This window comes from Acipenser ruthenus, chromosome 29, assembly GCF_902713425.1.
Source record: "Acipenser ruthenus chromosome 29, fAciRut3.2 maternal haplotype, whole genome shotgun sequence".
Taxonomy (NCBI): Eukaryota; Metazoa; Chordata; class Actinopteri; order Acipenseriformes; family Acipenseridae; genus Acipenser; species Acipenser ruthenus.
The window spans coordinates 14,064,853-14,081,424 of record NC_081217.1 but is presented as its reverse complement, the minus strand read 5'-3'; the positions used below and the strand labels follow the sequence as shown (position 1 = coordinate 14,081,424).

The 16,572-nt window shown below is 47.1% G+C and overlaps 1 protein-coding gene across 1 annotated transcript in view; it reads right to left on the bottom strand.

Annotated features, from left to right (window-relative positions):
• Positions 1-3,041: 3,041 nt before the first annotated feature.
• Positions 3,042-16,572, bottom strand: part of LOC117432607 (tyrosine-protein phosphatase non-receptor type 1-like) — an 87,663-nt gene continuing 74,132 nt past the window's right edge. The window contains exons 8-9 of the mRNA XM_034054580.2: positions 12,029-12,237; positions 3,042-9,889 (exon numbers count right to left, since the gene is read on the bottom strand). Coding sequence (XP_033910471.1) covers positions 9,682-9,889; positions 12,029-12,237 — 417 coding nt within the window. The 3' untranslated portion in view covers positions 3,042-9,681. The remainder of the gene's footprint in view (positions 9,890-12,028; positions 12,238-16,572) is intronic.

Genomic DNA, 16,572 nt, shown 5'->3' with positions numbered 1-16,572 from the left:
GTCGGGCAAGTCAGGGTTCCACCCCTGCAAGGCCTGCAACGCCAATATCCCGCAAGAGGACAAACATACCCTCTGTGCGCGGTGCATGGGCGTTCAACAGGTCACCTTGGCCCTGGAGAGGGACGTGGTCTGTAGCATCTAAAGGGTTGTTTGTGTGTTCATAGTTATAAGCTTGTACATGAGTTTGGATTTGCAAGTGGTAGTTTGGATTTTAAAAACAACTAACAATTTTAGGAAAATATGACTTTTTTGCCAGTTCTTTTTTGTTTTATAAAACAATTTTTTTTAAACATAATATAACTTTAGATCAATATACATTAAACCCCTATTTTTTCTACCGCATTCAATTTTAAGCTTACTCAAATAAAAATCTGTTGATTGACCCACCAAATGAGTACTGATACTTGATACTTGGAAAATATAAAAAAAGACGCTCTTCTCTCTTTGTCACGTGTTCCTCTCGCTCATAGAGAGGCAGGGCTTGTACGCATCAGAAGGGCTGGGGTTATTGAAAACAAAACTGATCGTGTCATTTATTTTATCATAAAGACTAGGACTCAAGTCGAGTGGAGACGTTTGGGCCGGGACTCGACTCGAGTCGAGTCGAGTCGAGTCATTACAACTCTGGGCTGCCCCACTGCTACACTGCTCCCTCTTTGCACACTTTCCAGCCAGGGAAAATCTGGCCTGCGTCCTGAAGCAAAGGGGCAGCCGGATCTGATGACATGGCCTGGCTCTGGTCACCGACATGGGGGGCGCTCTCTTGTCTGTGGCGGGCAATCGGATGATGTTGGGTTAGCGGGGTGCTGGGTGGGGTTGAATGTGATGAGGATGAGGGGGGGAGAGACAGCGTGGCTGGGAGAATCTGGTTGCAATGGACGACGGCAGCTGTTGCGCCTCCTGGGGTGATGTGCGGGAGAAGGGACAGTACAGTAGCTTGTGACTCACCAGTCGTTCGGTCACCAAAGTAGGGGGCGAGCCAGTGGCCAGCAGGGGGTAGTTTTACCCTGTATACCACTTTGCCAAGACTCCTGAGGACTTCACAGGGACCCACCCACAGGCTGTCAAGCTTCAGGTAGCGACCTTTCCCTTTTTGGGCCCGTAGACCCCACAAACTCCCCTTCTTCAAAGTGCTGTCCCTTCTCCCTCTGGTGAACTGGTGGGCTGCGTCCATCTGGTCTTGTAACTGGCCACCATACTTGGGGCCGGGAGGTAATGTCCTTGCATCTGGGGGCCGTCCGAACAGCAGTTCCCCAGGGGTCTGTAGTTCCCTCCCCAGCATAAGTAGGGCCGGAGTGTAGCCTGTGGATTTCTACACAGAGGTTCTATAAGCGAGCAGGATCAGTGGAAGCTGGAGGTCCCAATCCTGCTGGTGGCAATGGCCAGTTGAGCGGAGAGCGTTCTGTTAAAGCGTTCCACCAGTCTTCGCTCTGAGGGTGAAGGGGACTGTTTCTGGTCTTCCGGATCCCCAAGTGGTGGCAGACATTGGCGAGCATCTGCGACTTAAACTTTCTCCCTTGGTCAGAGTTCCACTCTTTGGGGGCTCTGAAGCGCGAGAAGAACCCTTCGATAATTGTCTCCCCACCATGCCTCTTGGTTTGGTAGGGCATCTGCTTCTGGCCATTTGGAAAAGTAATCGATCGCCACCAGCACGTAGTGGTTGCCGCTGTCAGACACAGGAAGGGGGCCAAGGACATCTACGCCCACGTGTTCCATGGGCACTCCGACCGGGAACTGCTGCAAAGGCGCATCGGACTGTCTGGCAGGCTGCACAATTGTCACATCGGTGGCAGTGGCCTCCCTCACTCCCTTGGTGTTGGATGCCAAAATCATATTTCTTGGCTTGGCTGAAGTATGCGATGACTCTGGCGCTGAGGGAATCAGGATGGGGGCCTGGTTCATTTTCAGGGTGCTGAAAGCGTTCGCACACTGCGCGGACAACTGGGGCACGAAGTGTCGATAGTATGAAGCCAGACCCAGGAAGCCCCACAGCTGGTGGTGGCCATCTCACGTTGCATCAGTCGGGACTTATCGGGATGCAGCTTGAGTCTGGTGGTCTTGAGGCGCTGCAACATGGTTCACAGGTTAGCCAGGGCATCAAGTCTCTGATACAGTCCATGTTGCCCGTTGTCTGGACACAACTGCCCCGCCGCTACAATATTAAGTAAAATGCTTATATGTTTTTTTTTAAACTCACTTTTAAATGTAATAAAACCTTGAAGCAGCCAATGATAGTGCCTGCAGGGATGGACTTTTTAGTGAGTTGGAACCCTCCGTCCTTAAGGGAACTATGGGGACCGGTATTTAATTCTAGTCAGTGATACTAAGCTTGGTTACCCGGAGATCGTTGACAGATCCCAGAGACTCCATAAAAAATCAGGTTAGGCAGGTATGGGTCACATCTAGATAGTATGCATGACCTTGTAAGCGTGAGCACCCTTGCTGCCTATATGAAAAATGCTTTCCTGTTCAAAATGTACTGATGGTATGCATTTGCATGTTAAAAACAATCTGGAAGTCTGCTGTTTTTTTTATTTTTTTATTTTATTTTTATTGGTGTGCATGCGTACCTGCATACCAGTTCTGTGAACCCCTGCTATAAAGCTTTTAGAACGAATGCAAGGTGTTTTCTAAGCATATTCTTTAAACTTGAGTACATTCAACAACAATCAAAGATCATCATATTAAATCTGGTAATTGTTTATTATTTATTGTACTGAAAAAATGTTGGTTAACGTATTTCTGGCCATAATCATCTGTGAGTCAAGCTATAAAGGCACAGTGCCACTGCCGAGATGTTCCTCTCTCTTCCAACAGACGATCGGTTTGTCCTTAAAGAGACACCGTGGGGCATTAAGTGCCTTTTTTATTTTGTTTTCGTTCTGCTTTTTAAAACAATGTGAGAAAGAACTATTAGCTATGGAGAAAGTCACAATTAAAGTAAAAAGTTGATAATTATTTAGTTATAAAGTCCAAGCCTAATGCAGACCTTTTTAAAAAACTTAAATTTTGACACAATAAGCAACACTGGACGCTGAAACTTACTTTGCTGAATTATTTTATTACCACAGACAGCCTTACTTCAGAATTCAGTCTGAATGAAGACCTGTATGAAATCGGAAAAAAGGACAAAGTAGCAATAATAATAATAACAATAATAATAAACAAACAACAAAAACAACAATAATAAAAATAATAATAACAAAAGGAGGTTGTTTACATATACAGAATGGGGAAACTCCAGACAAACTTGTGGTCCGTGACTGCCCAGCAATCGCAAACCCAAAGGGTAGCCTAAGGAGAATTCACACAGCCGCAGAGCATAAGAGAAAGCGGATGCATTCACATAGCCACGCAGCACAAGAGAAAGAGGATGCATTCACACAGCCGCGGAGCACAAGAAGAGGATGCATTCACACTTCCACACACCACAAGAGGAGGATGCATTCACACAGCCCCGGAGCACAAGAGAAAGAAGATGCATTCACACAGCCGTGCAGCACAAGAGGAGGATGCATTCACACAGCCACGCAGCACAAGAGAAAGAGGATGCATTCACACAGCCGTGCAGCACAAGAGAAAGAGGATGCATTCACACAGCAGCAGAGCACAAGAGAAAGAGGATGCATTCACACAGCCGCGCAGCACAAGAGAAAGAGGATGCATTCACACAGCAGCAGAGCACAAGAGGATGCATTCACACAGCTGTGGCGCACAAGAGAAAGAGGATGCATTCACACAGTCGCAGAGCACAAGAAAAAGAAGATGCATTCACAGCCGCGGAGCATAAGAGGCTGAATTTCATTGAATTTCTGTTCAGATTCTCAGTGACAAAGTGTAAGGAATCACTTTTGAGTCTTAATGAAAAGCATAAACTTCACTTAATAAAGGGATTCAGACAGTGAATAGGATTGCCTGTGCTGTGCTGCTGACTAGCGGATATGAATTCATCACATTGTAGTGAAGTGCCCAAATCCTCTGGAGATTAGCAGTGCTTGGTTCACACTCTTGACTACCTTCTCTCTCAAGCCAGCCATTCAGGTTTTGTAGTTTTCAATGTAATTTGAGTTGGATTTTACATTTCCTTTGCTCTGGGTTCTTTTTGTCCAGTATTGATTTTTTTCTCTAAACCTGCCTTTGAGCTTGCCTGCAGAAATCTAACTACCCAGGCACCGAACAACACTGTGACATTTCACCTCTGCCAGCCCCACCTTCTCTCTGTCTGAATATACAGTAACCCTGCGTATCCGCTCTAAGCGTTTATCCACCACGTCAATCTCTTCAGCAACGTTACTTTATTATTGAACAGAAGATGAGTTCAGATATTGTAGATCCTACCAAAGTTTTTGTACACTGTGTTGTATGTGCTCCGTGCGCTGCCATTGATGGTAGTGTCACGTGAGCTATTCAGTGTGTTGATATGTAAATAAATCCTGTTCGCCTTGGGACGGGGGGTGCGTATCAACTTCACCCTCCATCTCGATCTCCTGTCTGCCACTCAGCAGCGAACGCACAGACCCACACGGCTATCAGAGCTACAGAAGGAGGGGTTATAATGGTTCTGTATTGGATTTGTAGAACAGGGAGAGGGCTGTGAATGGAGCTACAGAAGGAGGGGTTATAATGGTTCTGTATTGGATTGTAGAACAGGGAGAGGGCTGTGAATGGAGCTACAGAAGGGGGGGGGGGGGGGGGTTATATACGACAAGGGGGTGCAGAGGCACTGGCTCAGTCAAAGGCATTGAAACATTCTGCAAAAGGGCTCAACACTGACCAAGGCTTTAGCCAAAACATTTGTTTACTTAACTTTTACCTCCACTTAAAAGGGTGGATAACAATACTAATATGGTACAAACTGGTTTCCAGTATTTGAAACCCTGACACCTGCAGGAAATCAAAAGCAGATTCTCAGTCACTTTGTTCAAAGTATGAAAGCAGCAAAGATGGGCATTAGTAGGGTTGCATCTCATGTTAATACTGTGTTATTTACAAAGTCACAAAACAGAACATTGAACAAAAGCTATTGGTAACACTGAAATGTGTGGACCAGGAGGTGACCCAATCTGCCATCATTCTTTGGTTTTGTCCACAGGCTGTTCAGTGTGGTTTCCATTTGCTTCAATCACACACAGGTGCCTTCATTCTTCATTCCTGCAGCAGAAACACTTTACCAGTACAACGTGTGGCCCAGAGGGGCGCAGTCTATACTATACCATCTTCATTTCTATAACATTGCATTGCCTCTGCCCTGTCAAAGTTGAATAAAAGCCAGACCTTTCTACATGAACAGGTTAGCCGTGTCCAGCACAAACAACATGCAGACCTTGGAACAGGGACTGAGCCTTGTACTCTTTATATCCCCACAAGAGCAATGCTGCTGCTGCTGCAGCTTGAAGAGCTTCACAGGGATCAAGAACTCCAGCAGCCCTTGCAGTGATGATGCTCCAAACAGCTGTTTACAGCATCCTGCCAGGAAAGGGTAATTGAAGCCAATAGAAACCCCACTAATAGCACGTGGGTTGACACTTCTTGAATATTAGGAAACAGCACCCTCTATAGCTGCAGTGGAAATCATCCAGGGACAAGGGTATGCAAGATGGCAAGTATTCCTAAAAGAGATGGCCTAAAACAGGGCTGTCAAATTCAGCTCCTGGAGGGCCGCAGTGTCTTCTGGCTTTCCTTCCACCCGAGCTCTCAGTTACTTAATTGGTCTAATTATTTGATTAACTGGACACATTTAACACTTCTCTTCAGGCCTCTGAATCAAGTGCATTTTTAAAACTGAAGAGACCTTGAAAAATATTAAGGAAGTCAAATTGACCAAACAATTAGGTCAATTATGAGCTCAAGTGGGAATGAAAACCAGAAGACCCTGCGGCCCTTGAGGGCTGGAGTTTGACACCCCTGCTCTAGAATGACATATTTACTAGGGAACTCATTTCCCCTTTAACCCTTTGCGGTCCATTGTCGGACTGGGTCCGACATTGCAATTATTCCTCACAGGTCCTTTGTCGGACTGGGTCCGACATCATTATAGCAACGCAATAAACGGGTGTTTAGTCGTTTTTTCTCCGGAAAAAGCCGAGAAAACCATTCAATTGCCGAGTGGTAGCGACAGGAGCCGAGACAAGTCCGGAAAAAAAAAAAAAAAAAAAAAAAGGGGGTATTTCATGAATAGTCATACATGGTATCAGGTATCAGATAATGGGCGTCCATAATAAACAAGCTGGCTAAGTGCGTCAGCGCACTGAGACTATCATGGACATTTGCAGAGCTTTTTTCAGATGTTATAGTAATAAAATAATGACTTGGATCGCATTATTGAGGAGTTTGGTGATAAAACGAGTGATCTGGAGATGATCGATCGGTATGTACGACTATTATTATTATTATTATTTATTTCTTACACAGCTGAACGCTATAGCAAACAAAAGGCTGGGGAGGGGCTGGAGATGCCTAGTGTGTGCTTTGTTGATATGCAGGGCCATTTAAACCCGTTTGACTGTGAAAAAAAACACTTTTAAACAGCGCGTATAAAATTAACTGCGCGTGTGAAAATTAATTAGACCTGGCGTGCCTGACGCGCGATTAATAAATGGACCACAAAGGGTTAATGGAGCGCTCATAAGGAAGATTTCATTTCTGTGCATCCATGTTTAATATTCATCACATTTCACAAGCCAAACAACATACCCAAGCCTGAAGTTGGTTAAAGATGCCACTGATGTAGGAAACATTACCTTAAAATGAGTAAATTCCACAAGTAGGCCTGGATTCAATACATTGAAAATAAGAATGTGACAATAGACTTCACTGAAAATATCCTCTATGGTAGTTCTGTTAAAGACGAAACAACCTCCATATAAATATTTCATTTCTGGCTGTCAAAATTGTAAGCAAAATTGTTCCCATCATACAGACCCTTGTGCTTTCAATACTTCTTGTCCATCACAGCATACCTTTCTGAAACACTCTTGTGATGTCCATGCTGTCTGGAATGAACCCGAAGGGGCGGTCTGGTCCAAGCACACTGGCAGCAGTAGAAGCTGGAATGATGGTTGCACTGGGTTTTCCATTGTTCTACCTGCTATCAGCAGAAACATTTCATTGCTTGAGCACAAATCACTTGCAAATATGCAATCATGCAAAAAAGCTTGTGTTCTCTGCTAAAGTGTCGAGGTTTTAAAGGTAAGCAAGTTGTTCCCAAGTAACTTGTTTTTATTCTTTTGGCTTCCTTTTTTAAGCCCGTTGTAACGGTCATGTGAAGCTGAGAAGGATCAGTGCACTGCTATGGAGAAGATGTTCCTCTCTCTTCCTGGAGACAATCGATTTGTCCAGAAAGAGATGCTGTTAAGGGTTCTGTGCCACGTAACACTTGTAAACTTGGCATCAGAACATTGCCTTGATTCAGCCCGTGTTGTGGGAAAGTGACATGGCTCCATTTTAAGAAGCCGACGAACGTAGACAGAAAAGGTGTTTGAGAGAACTACCACCGAGGGAGAAGGGCACAAGCAGTGCTGTTAACAATATATTTATTACATCAATGCCATGTCACTGTACTTGTTTCACCTTTCCCTTGCCTTGTTGTGATGCTTGCAATCATTCTGAGTGCTTCTGTTGCTCCATATTGAGTTTTATCTAAATCTGTATCTGTCTTTACCAGTCTGTGAGCTTGTCTGGAGAATCCTAACTGAGGACTTGAACCGAGCAGACTTCCTCATTCTGCTCAAATCATGGGACAATGTGGCCTTCGTTGGTCCCACCTACTCCCTCTATATAGTAGGTTTGGGCCAACAGAGTTAAAAGGTCAAATGGTTTGAATGGAATAAGGCAGTCAGTGTTAGGCAGTTGGAATTCTCCAACACGCTCCAAGTCAGGTAACGGCAGAGAAGATGGTAACTGAATCTACAGAATCTAGAACCACCAGTAACTGAATCGACAGAATCTAGAACCATCGGTAACTGAATCGACAGAATCTAGAACCATCGGTAACTGGATCTACAGAATCTAGAACCATGCTCAGCGATTGCAAACATCACAAAGGCAAGTCAATAAAATTACATTGGAAGCTCATTCCTTTTAAGACAATGATCCTAACTGTCTGTAAGCTACAAATGCCTCTTTCTGGTCTTGTCCCATTTTATCACTGCTTTGACATGTCAATAATAAAAAGGCAGGTCCAGTGGGTATGCCAGTAGGAGAGTGAACTGGAACACAGAGTCAAAGCTGAAAACACACAGAACCGCACGTCAACCCCGCCGCTGGAAATCCACAACTAGAAAAACCAGCAGCGTGAAAAATGAGATCCATGTCCTACAGCCACGCTCATTAACACAGGCAGGGGAGGACATTCCCCTGATACACTGAGACTGACCGCAACACATCCACACAGTGATCACATCGAATAAGCAGATACACACTGAGACTGACCGCAATACATCCACACAGTGATCACATCGAGTAAGCAGATACACTCAGACTGACCGCAACACATCCACACAGTGATCACATCGAATAAGCAGATACACACTCAGACTGACCCCAACACATCCACACAGTGATCACATCGAATAAGCAGATACACACTCAGACTGACCCCAACACATCCACACAGTGATCACATCGAATAAGCAGATACACACTCAGACTGACCCCAACACATCCACACAGTGATCACATCGAATAAGCAGATACACACTGAGACTGACCCCAACACATCCACACAGTGATCACATCGAATAAGCAGATACACACTCAGACTGACCCCAACACATCCACACAGTGATCACATCAAATAAGCAATGAAGTGGCGCTATATTCCTGTTGCCGGAGGATGATGGTATGCTAAAAGTTTCACACTTTGTTACCAATCTGTCTGCAGTAAAGTGAATTCTCCTCAGGCTGAAGGTAAGCAATTAGTTCAGTCTGAGACAGACGACACAGCTTAGTATCTTAACAGGGCAAAACACACAAAAATCCACCTTAGGTCACAAACAGAAAGGAGTTTGTCGGCTTGCCAACTTAATAACACAGGAGGAAGCCACTGCTACGAATAAAGAAAAGTATGTTGTCACCTCTCCATCAAGTGCAGGGTTTCCAAAGCAGGAAAAGTTCTCGTCTCCAGTGCCCCGTGCCTTCTAACAGGCACCAAAATCTGGAACCCAATATTTTATAATAAAAAAGCAAAAGATTAAAAGTAATTTCATAATCTTGTAAAAATAAAAAGTTTAATTCGATGAGTGAAATTTGCAGCTAAATGAAATTTCAGTACAGAATGAAGCGGTATGGTCTCAAATCTCAATTATAAAATGACATCACATATATATATGTCATTTTATATGATATATATATATAAAAATAATCACACACATATACACACACACACACACACACATATATGCTCCCTTATACAAAGCGATGGAAAGAAAGTAAAATAATCTGCTTGTATTTTTTTATTGTTTGTTTTTTTAATTTAACTGCGTGTGTCCTATAGCTGATGCCCTGAGGTTTAAGAACGGATAGCTCCCGGGACTGATCGGGGACAAAGCCCTTCCTTTTGCATTCGGACAAAAATGAGAACGCGGAGCTCTGTGATTGGTGCTCCAGGTTCAAGTCCCACCTCCTGAGCTGGTGAGAGGATCCAAATCGGCTTGCTGGCTCTTCAGCCCTTGCTTTATGAGGTCAGTGGAAACAGGACCGGTAACAGACGTATACACCCAGGGCCAGAGCGCTGCACACGCACATGTTGGCCAGCAGGGGCTTCCAAGCACCCAGCGGGCTGTCGTCCTCCTCCTCCTCCTTCTTCCCCTGCCCTCGATTGGCCCGTTCGTCCAGCTGGGTGGCGGTCTCTCCCACAGCTCTCCTCCTCACCACGGGCTCCTCATTGTGGCTGCAGAGACAGGCAGGTCATATTACACTTCAAATCTTATTTTAATTACGCTCTTTATCTTTCAGAGTAAGTACACTCAAATGTCACCCCCTTGTCTTGTTATGGTGTTTGCAATCATTGCGAGTGGTTGTGTTGCTCCGTATTGAGTTTCATTTTTCTCTAAATCTGCCTTTACCTGCTTTGTCTAGAGAACACTAATTGCCAGAATACAGTCTTCCTCATCCCACTGAAATCACTTGACTTTTGAACTGGGCCAGTTACAGTCACACCTGCTTGACACTTACAGACAGAGTGGAAGTGGGGCTGGCAGTGCTGTCGCATGACAAATGCAAGACAGCGGTTCAGTCCCGCCACTTCAGATTCTCCAGACAGCCCAAGGCAGCTCAAAATCAGGTAAAGACAAATTTAGGAGAAATGAACAATAATCAAGAACACCTCTGAATAATGTTTCTTGCCTGCCTCTTCTGGCTTCTCCTACTATGCGGATGATGCCCAGATCTTCCTCTCCTTTCCCTCCTTTGACTCCCACATCTCAGAATGCCTCTTATCTATCTCAACTTGAGCGCGTTCTCACAGCGCAAACTCCTCTACTTGCCGCATCTAGTAAAGGCATTCCGAGTGGAGTGCAGGATGCGCCCTATAGCCTGGAGGTCGCCTCTCCATCCTCATCTGTTAAAACCCAGGTGTTATTCTTGACCCCTCCCTCTCCTCCTCAACACATTTCTTCCTCAACACACAATTGCCGCTCGTTTCTTAGCAACATTTACTGAATCCATCCTTTTCCCACTATTTACTCCACTCTACTCCTGGTGCAAGCTCTTGCATGCTCCAGATTGGACTATTGCAACTCCTTGCTGGTCTCCCTGCTTCGACTATCTGCCCCCTTCAGTTCATTCAATTTTGCTGCTCATCTTGTATTCTCCCAACCTCACTACTCTCATGCTAGCCCTCTGCTTCGCACCCTCCTCTGGCTCCCTATCTCTGCTTGCATTCAATTCAAGACCCTTGTTCTTGCTACTACTCTCTTCACCACACTGGCCCCCCTACCTCCAATCCCTCGTGTCTCATTGCACCCCCTCTCCGCTCCTCCTCTACAGGATTCCTGCCCGACGGGTGCTGGATTAGCAGACCGAGTGGGTTACAGGTTGATTACACTTGCTAGCTCCTTTAATGTTTCTCTTTTATTTTTTTATTAAGGCAAGGCCCATCAATGCTCGTCTGGTTCCTATCAGCTGACTGATCTGAACACCTTGTTGGGACTAGATAACTCATTCACCACTCTGTGTGAAGAGTCTCCTACCCTCTGGGCTAAGTTTTTGCTTAATTTCTGTGTGCTTTGGACCTGGTTTCTGTACTGCACTTAAAAGTATTGGTTGGGGTTAATTTAACTAATTTCAAGATTTAAATGCTCTTCAATAAAGCCCCTCTTCGTTCTTCTTTGTGTAGGGTAATAGATTCAGTTCAACCTATCTTGATGCACATTCCTTTAAAGCAACCATGAATACTTCCATAACTTACAAGTTGTGTACTTCCATTTGTTCAAAGTCTCAAACGTCCAGTTTTGAAAGAAAAACATGTTGTAGTAAACTATTGTTATTTTAAGACATGGTTTATAGTATTGCACCTGGTTAAAAAAATCTGTTTGCAAGCCCTGCTTTCAGTTAGCGTTGCACTTACTTGGTCACCTGGAGGGTGAAATTGTCCCCACCCCTTACAAAAGCGTCTTTCCAGGCACTGACCAACCAGCTGCTTCCCCTATTAACTGACATGCTTTCAGCCAGTAACATGACCAAAAACACAACAGAGGTGAAATGAACCAGGAAGTGTGACACATATCCTGAGAATAGGTATAGAAACGGAGAGCTTCTGTTAACCTAAACTAGAACCAGATATGTTTTAAAATGAAATCCCACGTTTCCTATGACATGGATTTCTTTCAAAACTGCACTCTTGAGATCTACTTAGCTAATGAAAGGGTCACATCATGCAATGATTTTGTTAGCTACAATTCCTTAAGCTCTGGCATTAGTCTGGGCTCTTTGTTGGACTCTCTCCAGGACCACAAGGCATTGACAGGGTCAACATCGAACAAGCGAATCTTTGAACACAACCAATAGTTTAGGTTACAGTCTTGGTTACCTAGCAACGAGAGGCTCAGAACCCAGTCTCTTCTTTGGCGGCTCCTCCTCCTCTGAAAACTCCACCCTCGATGCAGGGGGGAAGAAGATGATTGGTTCAGAAGTCTTGCCATTGGGTGCGTCCACACCAATGCGCTTGGGAGGGCGTGGGGGGGGAGGAGTGAACTCAGGGGGAGTGTCCTCCTCGTTTGACAGCTCTTTCCAAGATTCCTAAACAGACAAAAAACAAGTCATACTGGGACAGTCATACACAGAGGACTGTGCTTCAGACACACACAGACTCCATGCTGCCAACCGTCACAGACACACAGACTCCACGCTGTCATCCCTCACAGACAGACTCCACGCTGTCATCCCTCACAGACAGACTCCACGCTGTCATCCCTCACAGACACACAGACTCCACGCTGTCATCCCTCACAGACACACAGACTCCACGCTGTCATCCCTCACAGACACACAGACTCCACGCTGTCATCCCTCACAGACACACAGACTCCACGCTGTCATCCCTCACAGACAGACAGACTCCACGCTGTCATCCCTCACAGACAGACAGACTCCACGCTGTCATCCCTCACAGACAGACAGACTCCACGCTGTCATCCCTCACAGACAGACTCCACGCTGTCATCCCTCACAGACAGACTCCACGCTGTCATCCCTCACAGACAGACTCCACGCTGTCATCCCTCACAGACACACAGACTCCACGCTGTCATCCCTCACAGACACACAGACTCCACGCTGTCATCCCTCACAGACACACAGACTCCACGCTGTCATCCCTCACAGACAGACAGACTCCACGCTGTCATCCCTCACAGACAGACTCCACGCTGTCATCCCTCACAGACAGACTCCACGCTGTCATCCCTCACAGACAGACTCCACGCGGTCATCCCTCACAGACACACAGACTCCACGCTGTCATCCCTCACAGACACACAGACTCCACGCTGTCATCCCTCACAGACAGACTCCACGCTGTCATCCCTCACAGACAGACTCCACGCGGTCATCCCTCACAGACTCCACGCCGTCATCCCTCACAGACACACAGACTCCACGCTGTCATCCCTCACAGACACACAGACTCCACGCCGTCATCCCTCACAGACACACAGACTCCACGCCGTCATCCCTCACAGACACACAGACTCCACGCTGTCATCCCTCACAGACACACAGACTCCACGCTGTCATCCCTCACAGACACACAGACTCCACGCTGTCATCCCTCACAGACAGACAGACTCCACGCTGTCATCCCTCACAGACAGACTCCACGCTGTCATCCCTCACAGACAGACTCCACGCTGTCATCCCTCACAGACAGACTCCACGCGGTCATCCCTCACAGACACACAGACTCCACGCTGTCATCCCTCACAGACACACAGACTCCACGCTGTCATCCCTCACAGACAGACTCCACGCTGTCATCCCTCACAGACAGACTCCACGCGGTCATCCCTCACAGACTCCACGCTGTCATCCCTCACAGACACACAGACTCCACGCCGTCATCCCTCACAGACAGACTCCACGCTGTCATCCCTCACAGACTCCACGCCGTCATCCCTCACAGACACACAGACTCCACGCTGTCATCCCTCACAGACACACAGACTCCACGCTGTCATCCCTCACAGACACACAGACTCCACGCTGTCATCCCTCACAGACAGACTCCACGCTGTCATCCCTCACAGACACACAGACTCCACGCTGTCATCCCTCACAGACACACAGACTCCACGCTGTCATCCCTCACAGACACACAGACTCCACGCTGTCATCCCTCACAGACACACAGACTCCACGCTGTCATCCCTCACAGACACACAGACTCCACGCTGTCATCCCTCACAGACACACAGACTCCACGCTGTCATCCCTCACAGACACACAGACTCCACGCTGTCATCCCTCACAGACACACAGACTCCACGCTGTCATCCCTCACAGACAGACTCCACGCTGTCATCCCTCACAGACAGACTCCACGCTGTCATCCCTCACAGACAGACTCCACGCTGTCATCCCTCACAGACTCCACGCCGTCATCCCTCACAGACACACAGACTCCACGCCGTCATCCCTCACAGACACACAGACTCCACGCCGTCATCCCTCACAGACACACAGACTCCACGCTGTCATCCCTCACAGACAGACTCCACGCTGTCATCCCTCACAGACAGACTCCACGCTGTCATCCCTCACAGACACACAGACTCCACGCCGTCATCCCTCACAGACACACAGACTCCACGCTGTCATCCCTCACAGACACACAGACTCCACGCTGTCATCCCTCACAGACACACAGACTCCACGCCGTCATCCCTCACAGACACACAGACTCCACGCTGTCATCCCTCACAGACAGACTCCACGCTGTCATCCCTCACAGACAGACTCCACGCTGTCATCCCTCACAGACACACAGACTCCACGCCGTCATCCCTCACAGACACACAGACTCCACGCTGTCATCCCTCACAGACAGACTCCACGCTGTCATCCCTCACAGACAGACTCCACGCTGTCATCCCTCACAGACAGACTCCACGCTGTCATCCCTCACAGACACACAGACTCCACGCTGTCATCCCTCACAGACACACAGACTCCACGCCGTCATCCCTCACAGACACACAGACTCCACGCTGTCATCCCTCACAGACACACAGACTCCACGCCGTCATCCCTCACAGACAGACTCCACGCTGTCATCCCTCACAGACACACAGACTCCACGCTGTCATCCCTCACAGACAGACTCCACGCTGTCATCCCTCACAGACACACAGACTCCACGCTGTCATCCCTCACAGACACACAGACTCCACGCTGTCATCCCTCACAGACAGACTCCACGCTGTCATCCCTCACAGACAGACTCCACGCTGTCATCCCTCACAGACAGACTCCACGCTGTCATCCCTCACAGACACACAGACTCCACGCCGTCATCCCTCACAGACAGACTCCACGCTGTCATCCCTCACAGACACACAGACTCCACGCTGTCATCCCTCACAGACAGACTCCACGCTGTCATCCCTCACAGACACACAGACTCCACGCCGTCATCCCTCACAGACACACAGACTCCACGCTGTCATCCCTCACAGACAGACTCCACGCTGTCATCCCTCACAGACAGACTCCACGCTGTCATCCCTCACAGACAGACTCCACGCTGTCATCCCTCACAGACACACAGACTCCACGCCGTCATCCCTCACAGACAGACTCCACGCTGTCATCCCTCACAGACACACAGACTCCACGCTGTCATCCCTCACAGACACACAGACTCCACGCTGTCATCCCTCACAGACAGACTCCACGCTGTCATCCCTCACAGACACACAGACTCCACGCCGTCATCCCTCACAGACACACAGACTCCACGCTGTCATCCCTCACAGACACACAGACTCCACGCTGTCATCCCTCACAGACACACAGACTCCACGCCGTCATCCCTCACAGACACACAGACTCCACGCCGTCATCCCTCACAGACACACAGACTCCACGCTGTCATCCCTCACAGACTCCACGCTGTCATCCCTCACAGACAGACAGACTCCACGCTGTCATCCCTCACAGACACACAGACTCCACGCTGTCATCCCTCACAGTCACACGGAACAAATCCACTGAAACGCTTGAAAGAAGTGGCGGTCCAAAGAAAATGACAGGTACAGCAGGTAGGAGATGTGAAGAACAAAATTCTACAATGTATAAATGTTTAAATATATTGTACAGATTATATACAAATGTAAGTCAATCTGACTGGGATTTTTGCAAGACAAAAAATCTTTGTCTGTGGAAAATCTCCATTCAAAAGACATTTGGCTTGGATCCCCACAGATCACCAAGCTTCAAAAGGAAAAAGGAATCTACATTCTAAACACATACCATTTGTCATTTGTTTTAGGCTTCAAAATAATTTAATTGACACCTAAGACATTAAAAATCTGAAAAGGCAAGCAAATGAGATTCTTGTTAATTGCCAAATTGGTATTCCCAGAGTCTGTCTCATCTAGACATTCCTGTCAGGAAATATATCAAATAGACTAGCTGCGCCATCTGGTGGACAATGGAGATAGTATTGCTGGAGATTCTTGTAATGTAATTCAATGGACTACACAGGGGTAGGCAATTCCAGTCCTGGAGGGCCGGTGTCCCTCCTGATTTTTGTTCCAACTGTACCCTAAATTATTTAATTGGACCAATAAAGTGCTTATTAGAAGCTTAACTGGTCATTTGGAACAAACACCAGGAGGGACACTGGCCCTCCAGCACCGGAATTGCCTACCCCTGGACTACAGTATCCACCACTTACACTGTCGAGTGTTATTGTGGGCAGCTGTTTATAATCGGGCAAATAGCGTTTGCCATTTCCCATTCCCATTGATTTCAATAACAAAGACATTTAAAAGCGCTGCATATTTCAGATAAACTCAGCTGTTTGGATCTCGTTATGTGCCATTCACATAGATTTAAATAACAAACGCACTGCTT